The following is a 9903-nucleotide window of genomic DNA, read 5'->3' on the forward strand; positions in this document are numbered from 1 at the left end:
CACAAGGGGCCCTCCCCCCCTGATCACTAATTGAGAAAATGCCCCCACAGCTGGATCTGGTGGAGACATTTTCCCAACTGAAGCTCCTTTCTCTGTGATAACTCCAGCTGTGTCAAGTTGACACAAAACCAGCCAGTACACCTGTCCACCCCTTCTCCAGGTCCTCGCGCCCCTCCTTCCCCCAAATAAACCTCTCTTATACCAAGTTTGTCACATGGTGTGATTTCTCAGGGGATACCTTGGCATGAGCCCTCCAGGTAACCCCCTCTGCCACAGTTGTGTACACGTGTATGCATGCACACACCATCTGACCGCCAGGGTAGCAGTGGCAGGGGTGGGGAGGAACGCCCCTCTTCTCTTGGACTTTGTATTTCTCGGCTTTGTGCCAGAGAGTGGGGCTGGTGTCACTTCCTCCTCCTCTGCAGGGTTGGAACTAGGGGACTTGCTCACTCTGGACGAGAGCTCTGCACTGGGATACACCTCCACCCTAACCCTGGGATAAAACACCCCTTTCCTCACAGGAGAACAGATACCCAGAGAGGTGGGGGGGGTGCCCAAGGTCACATGGTTGAGGATAGAGCTGGCACTGAGCCAGAACTTCTGACCCCCACCATGAGAATAAAAAAAACTTCTGCAGAGGCTACACTCTGCCTACCTCTGTTCTCACCTGAATGGGACCAGCCTGTCCCTGGGGCTGACCAGAGCAGGGTGAGAAAAGGGGAGTGCCTACTTCCCTTTGTGGCTTTTCAACCCCTCCACCACAGGTCACCAGCAACACACACACATGCACACACCCATGCAGGAATGCACACATGCATGCACACACATGTGCATGTACACACACATGCATGTGTGCACACATGTGCATGAATGCACACACTCTCAAACACACACACAGAGGCATGCATGCACGCACACACACGTACACACATGCACACACATACACACATGCACATACACACATGCATATGTGCACACACATGCATGAATGCACACACGTATGCACACATGCTAGTGCATGCACACACGCATGCACACATATGCACACATGCCCACACACAAGCATGCACACAGTGGCAGCAGGCCTGACTGGAGACAGATGCACAGGTTACTAACAGGACAGGGACACAGGGACAGCCTGTGCAGACCTTGATGTCCACTACCACCCCCTATGGCCTGGAGGACACTGAGGGTGTCTCCCTTGGCCTCCAAGCCCAGTTCTGTCCCTGTGATCCCAGCCTACAACCCACAGTCCCCCTCTCTGGTTTCCTGGGTGTGCCCACAAAACAAGCCTTCTGGGTCGATCCCTGCAGATGTGGAGAAATTAGAGGGCTCTATCTTCCCTGAGGGAGCTACTCTCTCCTCCCTGCCTCCCTCCACCCATTCACCCACCCACGCATCCATCCATTCATCACGCTGCCTCTTCCTCCTCCTCCTCTGTCATCTCTCATTTTCCTCCGTCCCACCCCTCCTCCAACCCTCACTGGACACTTAGAACAGTCTCCACTGAGCTGTGTGACAATGGGTAACTAGCTGTGCTGCTCTGGGCCTGTTTCTTTGGGTTGTAACAATGGTGCTTCAGAGCCTGAGTGTCTTAACGAATAGTAAATCAGGTAGGTAGAGTGCTCCAGTCACCGGATGCGGTGCTCACCGCAGCCACGGCCATCACTGAGCCCTGGAGGTGTGGATAGAGGACTAGGGAGGGAGGGAGCAAGATCCCGGGAGGGTCTAGGTCGGGAGCTGAAGGTAGGTGCTGAGTTAGCTCTGGTGCGGTATAGGAGGACCCTAGGGACCCACACTGCAAAAGCTCCGAAGCAACAGGAAGTTGGGCTCCTGTCACTCAGGCCACCTCCTCAGTCCCGCCCCCTCCAGGATCAGAGATACACACTACCATCAAGGCCTAGTACCCCGCATTCTCTGGGAGCCCTCCTGGAATGAGTGGGAGGCTGCTGGCCAGAGAATTACCCTCCAGTGTCTTCAGGGTCTCCATGTGACCTGAGGGAGCTTATGTGCTTCCCGGGCCACGGTCAGAGCCGGTTAGTAAGGACACCAGAGACACAGAGCCACTTAGCCAGAGCCACACAACATACCGGAACCGGAGGTATTTGGGTGTTCGTATCAACTCTCCTGGTTCCTGGAGAAAGCTAGGCTGGGTTGAGAGAGGCAGGTCCTCGCTCGGCTGCACCACACAAAGGCCATTGTGTTCCGAAAGCCTAAGCCCGGGACCCTCAGACTGGATGGGGATCCTTGAAGGGTCAGGACTGTAGGAGACAGCGAACATGACACCACCATCCTGGGTGCCCATGTTCCCAACCCCCCCCCACACAGCTGGATTCCAGAGCACCCACGCAGGGGATCATCAGTGGGAAAGAGGAAGCTAGAAGGGTGGGGGGAGGCCAAAAGACCTGCCAAGAATGAGTGTCAGCAAACACTGTCCCTGAGGCTCAGTCAGTTCTCACCCATCTGTAGGGAATGGGCAGCCGCGACCTTGCCCCAGCTTTGTCCCACAGCACCAAGAGGTGACTGTGGTATGGCCGCACCAGCTGCAGAGCCAGGCAGCAAAGCGTCTGTGTGTTTGACACACCACCTCCAGGACTTCTCAGGTTCCTGGGTCCAACACCTATGAGCACCCACACACAGTCTCAGCACTCGGACCTGGCTGATCCCCTCCCCCAATGCTGCCCCCAGCCCATGAACACCCCACCCCTGCAGACCTGTGAAGATAGTCCAGAGAGACTCAAGCCAGATCAAGGTTTATTTATGCTAGTGTGTCATATATCCACACCCGAAGAGCCGAGGACTCGGGGAGCCCTGAATGGAGGTGTGGGGAACCCCCTTAATCCCCCAACAGGACAGAGCCTCAGCACCGTGGAGGACTGAGGAACGGTGTGGGCTCAGGCTGCCAGACCACTGTGTGAGCATAGGATGGGCCAGGCCCCTGCTCCAGGCTGGGCGTCAGAATCCAGAACGGCGGTTGCGCCCAGACACCCATTGGCTTCTAGTCTACTTCACTTCACGGACTGACAGAGAAGAGTTCTTCTCACTCCCCTCACCCCACACTTGGAAGTCAGGGTGGCTTGACACTTGAGAGAGTCAGACGCCCTGCATCCCATATTCCAACTCTGAACCAATCAGAAAGCAGGGTGCCTTGGAAAAAAAGCCGAGAACAGTATTTTCCAGTGCGGGTGGGGTGCTGTGAGATTGGACTTTGTAGCTATGAAGCATCCTGGCAATAAGAAAGCGGCTTGAGGAAAGTGTAGCAAAGCCAGCCCAGCGGGAACCCTTAGAGTAGCCATGTCAGCTTGTGGAGGGGCACGGCGGCTCCTAAGGCCACTGGATTTCGAGTTTGTGTTCCCACGGGGTGTCTAGGGGAGACTATGATATAAGCAGGGGCCCCCTTCCAGAAGCTTCCTAACTAATCAAGTCCACTGAACAGGGGCAGAGTGACAGAGGCATTGTGGGTGATTGGGAGATGCAAAGGGCTCTACTGTCCCTGGCATTGCCAGACTCAGGCTGCACCTTGCTATTCCAGCAGAACGCAAGGGCAGCGAGAATTGCCGTAGACCCAGCCGTTGATGTCTTCCGAATCTAACAGCCCCTCTGGTCTCCACAGCTGAGATGCAAACAACAGCATTTGCCCTGTCACAGGCGGCCTCTGGCCTGGTCCCCTTCTGCTCTGATGCAGCCCCAACTGGGTAGTGCCTGGCCTTCCCCTTCCAGAGAAGTGGTACGTTAGGGTGAAGTTCCCAGCGTGGCAAGAGTCGTTAAGGGCGCTGGAACTTGGGGAGATGTTTCCTGGGGTGCACCAGAGGCCGACGGCTCTGCCCATTCGGGGTCAGCCTTGGCACCAGCGATGGCCAAAGCCACGGGGTGTCAAAGAAGCAGTTAGAGCTGAATGCCTTTCTTGACCAAGGAGGTGACCCTCAAGGACCCAACAGTCGGGCCCAGCAGTTCTGGGGCCTGCTAGACACTGGGGGAGACTCTGTTGCAGGCACAGGGACTTTCAGGAGGACCAGTTGCTCCCTGGGATTCCTGGGCTACGGAGAAAGACCCTTCTGCTCCCCCTTGGCCTTCACCGGTGGCAGGAACCCCTTCAGCCTCTGCTGAGACTGACTCCTCTGGGACCCCCAGCTTCTCTTCAGTGACCCCACATACTGGGGCTTCCTGGGCCTCCTCCTGTCCGCTGAGCACCTCCTCCTCCTCCTCCTCCTTTGACCCAACCTTCACCGGCTTTGCTCCCTCCCCATTGCCTGGCAGGGCTCTAGCTGGAGACCGGAGGTTCTGGGTAGCAGCCAGAATGTCAGCCTGGAGCTGATGGGAGGAATCTAGACCTTCTTCCGGCCGGCTGTCAGGTGCCCTGTCAGGGACCTCGCTGAAGGCACGGGGTCCCCCAGCCCGGTCTCTCTGGTCCACATACTTCTTTTCAGGGAACGAGGATGGGTAGTAGGCCGTGGCCTTGTGCTTCTGGCGCGTGATGAGGGCCGCGCAGACTATGAACATGATGAGGAAGGTCAGCGAGCCCACCACCGCGATGAGCATCACGTACTGCCGGAAGAAATCCATGATCCCATCCAGGAAGTTGGTGGGTGGCACGGGGCGGTCCAGAGCTGTGGGCTGGGGTCTCCCCGGTGTGGGACTGAAGGCTGGAGTCCGGGGCGGCGCCACGCTCGGGGAAGAGGCTGAAGAACCCTCAGCCTCCCCGCTGCCAGCTACATCCTCCAGGAAGGAGGCCGAGAGTGACACAGAGTAGGCCACCCCAGGCACAGGCCTCGCAAGTAGCAGCAGAGACAGGAGGAACCAGGGGACCATGTTGACCCACGGAACCTGTGCGGAGGGAGAGTGAAGAGAAAAGTCAGGCTGAGTCTCCTGTCGCTCCAGGACTCCGGTGGCACGAGTGGTCTGCTAGTTCCGGAGGACAGCCGGGGAGCCAGAACATACTCCACACACACACTCCGGGGTCCTTCTACACGGGATGCCATCCGTCCCGCTTCCTTCTGGTGGTCCTGAGGACAGAAACTGCATCTTATTCATTTCTGTCCTAGGTGTTTCAAACCTGGAGTATACACTAAGCGCTCAATAGTTGCTGTACCAGGGTGGCTGAATTCACAATCCTAGCTTACACCCATGACTAACACCAGGCATCAGATACTAGTGGAAGTGTCTTTGTGTGGGAGGAGGAATGCATTTGGAGACCAGAGGATAACCCCAAATGCCCTTCGTCCTCAGGGACCCTCCACTTCTTCTTCGAGGCAGGGCCTCTTACTGGGACCTGGTGCTTATGTGTTAGGATAGGTTGTCCAGCCAGGCTCCCAGAATCCTCCTGTCTCCCCATCATTACTCCTGGCCTCGAAAGCATGCAGCACTACATTGGCTTTCGACACCTGAGCCATCTCCCTGTCCAATTACAAGTTTGTCACGGAAGCCTGAGAGCTACCCACCCCGTGAAGAGCTGTCATTGTTCCCATTTCCAACTTTAGTGACAGAGGCTCTGGTGAAACTGGGACGGAGTGACTTATCCAGAGAGACCTGGAAGGCGTAAAAGAAGCAATGGCTTGTACTCCGGGAGGCAGGGGGATGGGAGAGCAGGAAGCTGAGGGGCACCGATGAACAGGAAGTGGCCCCAGGGCACCGTTACCCTGAAGTCTTGGAAGCTCCAGCGGAGGCTTTTCCAATCCACCCACTTCCTTCTCCAGAGGAGTCTAGGTTTCGAAGCTGCCAGCTCTGCAGGTTTTATAGGAGGCTTGAATACCAGGGTGGGGCTGAGGGTATCTGTGACCCCTCCCCCCAACCCACGGAGACCTGGACCTCACTGCTGAGCCTCCAAACACCGTCGTCCCCCCCCCCCCGCCGCCGCCCCCAAGAGGTTCCAGGGGGAACCATAGTTCCTGGGGAGAGACAAAGCTAACACTGTAGCCCCTCCCCCGATGCTGCAGCCCCTCCCACCACCACCACTAAATGGGAACCAGATGCGCCCCTCCCCCCCTGGAAGGCTGCTCCCGGCATGAACCCCCCAGACCCCATCTGGCCCAGACAGCCGGGTTGATTAATAAATTCCTCATTGCCCAAGTTTACACTAAACTCTCCCAGTCAGTGCGAATGGGATCTGGAGTTCAAACTTTTGCTGGTCCCGCAGAGGGCTAGGGTCCCTGAGGCTGACTATAGGTCTAAGAGAGAAGGGTTTAAGGCACTGTCTTGGGGGGCGGGGGCGATCTTCCTTCACGGACTGAGATGGGGAGGCAGAGGCAGAAGCCCAGCAGGAGACGAGCCACACACAGCAAGTTTCTGAACTGCCCCAGGAAGCTGAGGTCCCCAGCACCAATGGCTGCAGGGTCCTGTTGGGTGACACAGGTGTGTGACAGGGACTCAGAGGTAGGAGTGAGGCTGGTCATGTAGTGACTATCTAGGCAGACTCAAGCTTTCCAGGTATGTGTGGTGAGCCCTCGGCATCCAGGAAGTTGGTACCAGAGTGCCCCACCCCCACCCGAAGGAGCCAAAATGAAGCCATTGGTACAGTTTGCAGAAAGAATCTCTCAGTCGCCTGGCCCTTGCAGTCAGTGCTGGGTGACTCACAACACCACAAATGTTGGGGGGGGGGGAGTGGTCGTTGTGCCGTTCGTTTTTATCGTTAAGTTATTACGGCTTAATTTTTTTTTTAATCTCTCTTGCTTTGATCTACAGCAGAGGCAGCTGCCCGCACTGATGTGGACTCAGTCAAACTGGCTCACACAGCAAAAAAGGGCAGACGGCCACGTCAGAGCATCGAAAGAGGCCAAACGGGCCAGCGAGGTGGGTCAGTAGGGAAAGGGGCTTGCGGCCAAGCTTGATGCCCTGAGTCCGATCTCCAGGGACTCACAGAGTAGAAGGTGAGAACCATCTCCCACAGGTGATGACCTCTGACTTCCAGGCAGCCACCATGGCCTTCGAAACCCCTTTATAGAGATGTAAATTTAATAAAAAACAAACTTTTCCAAAGTGGTTACATTACCGAAGGGACCTCTTTTGCAGACGTTTCTCTTTCTCTGCCAAGTGAGCGGAGGAGCCTTGGGTGCACTAAGCGAGCACACACGGTTGCTGAGTCCCCAGGCTCCTGCACAGTGATGGCCCCAGATCCCACCCGTCCCGAAGTGGTCACACCCTCATGTTCAGAATGGACAGTGATGTGTTCAAGGACAGGCAGGTGATCCATGACTGGGCTGGGGTTTGAATCCTCTCTCAGGTGTGGGCACCCACGTGCTATGAGGGTGTGCATTTATGTGCATGTATGTGTGTACATGTGGAAGCCAGAGGCTAATCCGGGGTACTAGCCCCTGACCCCTGCCCAGGAGATCTCTCCCTGGGGGCCAGGATCACAAGTATCCAGGCTGTTCCCTATCCCTGACCTTTCGAGGCTGAGATCTGGGGCACACATCACTCACGAAGCCTGGCTTTTTACCCGGATGCTGGGCCTGAATTGGAGTCTGAAATTTTTTTTTTTTTTTTTTTTTTTTTTGCAAGAATTTAACTGACCTAGCACGCTCCCCTTTTTTGGGTGGTACTGGGAACTGGACCCAGCACCCCCACACACACCCTCTGCAGCCCCCCCCCCCGCACTCCTGACAAAAGAGCAGAATACACGTGCACACACGCATGGACCACAATGGCCTCTCTATGGCACCCTGCAATCAGCCAAAGGGGTGTGGGAGGAGAAGCAGAAACCATTCCTGTCTCTAAAGAGCAAGACCCCCTACTCTCAGAGGACTCAGGTCTGCATGGAGATGGTCATGGGACCCTTAAACTCTCCGAGCCTCAGTTCCCCTCTGGGGAACAGAAGAACTGACCTGAATAGGTCTGAAATGACTACTGATGTGCCAGGCGCCCTTTGCCTGCCTGCTGGGGAGAGCAGGGTCTGCTCCTACACAAGCCCTCAGGACCTCAGGCTGCTGAACCCTCTGCTTTTGCACCTCCAGAGGAAACTCAGTCAGATTGTAAACAGTCTGCCCAACAGAGAGAGCCCCCGATGGAGAGGTGGCTCAGAACAGCCCAATGTGGCCTCCCAAAGGATTGGGCATGTCAACCCTTTGAGCTCCAGCAGGTCACAGCAGTTCCTAGCATATAGTAAATGTTAGCAAGTGGATGCACTTGTCCAGGATGCAACCCCCCCCCCCCCGCTAGAACCCCTGCTAGACCTCCTGTCTTAAGAGCTTCTGTTTAGGCGGATTTCTGAGTTCGAGGCCAGCCTGGTCTACAAAGTGAGTTCCAAGACAGCCAGGGCTACACAGAGAAACCCTGTCTCCAAAAACCAAAAAAAAAAAAGAAAGAAAGAAAGAAAAAAAGCTTCTGTTTAGAGATGTCCATGAATATGCGGATGAAGAGAATCCACCCTGAAGGAAGGGCTGGGTACCCCAGGACCTGAGACAGCTAACCCAGAGCCTCTGTTCCACCAGCCATCAACTCAGAAACGGATGGCCAGTGATGGAGAGGCAGGCCACGGAAACCTGGCTTCAATTAGGAGTCTTGGGGGGGAGGGGGCTGCGGCTGAAACATTGTATCCCTAGCCTGTTCCCTCGGGGCCTGCCTGCAAGGACAGGGACCTGAGCCCCTCAAGAAGAGGCTTGGAAGGAGACACACACACACACACACACACACATATTCCAACTGGTGCATCAGACATCCCAAGCACAGCCTACAGCAGCACACGGGACAATACAATTTTACACCAGCAGCATACTGGCCTTGGAAATGTCGCCCCAGCACCCTCTCTACATCCCAACTACACCCGTGCCACCTTCATCCATGCACACACATCTAATCACATGGGTGCTCACGGACGGCCTCAAACACACACGCAGATTGCACGCACACTTAGGGACTCTGCAGAGTCCTCCAAGAGTCCCCAGCAGCAGTAGGCAGGGACTTACCAGCTCTGGGTGAAGGACCCGGTGCAGCTGCCAGGTAGGCAAGCCAGGCCCCCGCTAGACGGTCCGACTGTCTGCCTGCCGTCTGCCGCCAGCTGCTCTGGCTGGTGCCTGCCCGCCTCGGCCTCCAGGCCCTCCCCCTTCCTCCTCCCCGCTGGGCTGGAGGGCCAGCTTGATTTCATTAAGAGGGCTTGGGGTGGGGACAGTGTGGGGCGGGACTATGCCGGGCCACCCACAGTCCCACCCTCTTCACACTCCAAGCTTGCTTCTTCTTGACCTCAGGTCCCCTGGGCAGGCTCAGACAGACTGACAGACAGGGGGGCTTCCAGGAGCCCAGAACTCTGAGCTGAGGTCTGTCCCATCCCCCACACTCCCTGAAGGATGAGGTCAGGAAGATCTGGGGCCCCTGGAAGTGGGAAGGAAAAAGTCTCCGTGGCGTGGCCCAGTCCAGCTGTGACTCAGGATTTCCAGGCTTAGGGTGCAGAGTGGGAGTGGGGGTGTCTCAGAGAAGCCTGGGGGTGCTGAGATCAGGCACTGCCCCGGCCCTTCCTCCCCAGGCCTCAGTTTCTCCATTCTTAGGGGGTGGGGGAGCTCCCTGAGGTACTAGAGTCCTGAACTCTGAGGCCTCACAAAGCCCCAGTAGGGCAGCCTGAGCAGAAACTATGAGCCCATTCCACAGAAGTGGAGTAGGGGTGGGGGAGTTCAAATACCCTGAAGCACCATGGGTAACTGATCCATGGGACCTGGCACTCACTCATTCATTCATTCATTCATTCATTCACCTATTCACCCATTCATTCATTCACTCACTCACTCATTCATTAATTCATTCATTCATTTATTCATTCACTCATCCACTCATTCACTCACTCATCCACTCATTCATTCACTCACTCATCTACTCACTCACTCATCCACTCATTCATTCATTCACTCACTCATCCACTCATTCATTTATTCACTCACCCATTCATTCACTCACTCATTCATTCACTTGTTTGTTTCAGTA

At 55.9% G+C, this 9903-nt stretch overlaps 1 protein-coding gene across 1 annotated transcript; it reads right to left on the bottom strand.

The window, feature by feature from the left end:
* Positions 1-2747: 2747 nt before the first annotated feature.
* Positions 2748-9021, bottom strand: Tmem119 (transmembrane protein 119). Its single transcript, XM_021187054.2, has 2 exons — positions 8898-9021; positions 2748-4824 (listed from the first exon to the last, which is right to left on the bottom strand). Exon 2 carries the CDS (start codon positions 4807-4809, stop codon positions 3964-3966), a length of 846 nt encoding a protein of 281 aa, XP_021042713.1. The 5' UTR covers positions 4810-4824; positions 8898-9021; the 3' UTR covers positions 2748-3963.
* Positions 9022-9903: the final 882 nt, after the last annotated feature.

The sequence above is a fragment of the Mus pahari genome, chromosome 23, assembly GCF_900095145.1.
Source record: "Mus pahari chromosome 23, PAHARI_EIJ_v1.1, whole genome shotgun sequence".
NCBI classification, from domain to species: domain Eukaryota; kingdom Metazoa; phylum Chordata; class Mammalia; order Rodentia; family Muridae; genus Mus; species Mus pahari.

Excerpts from the sequence above, each read along its gene's own strand:
- Tmem119 (XM_021187054.2), bottom strand. The coding sequence starts at position 4,809 with ATGGTCCCCTGGTTCCTCCTGTCTCTGCTGCTACTTGCGAGGCCTGTG.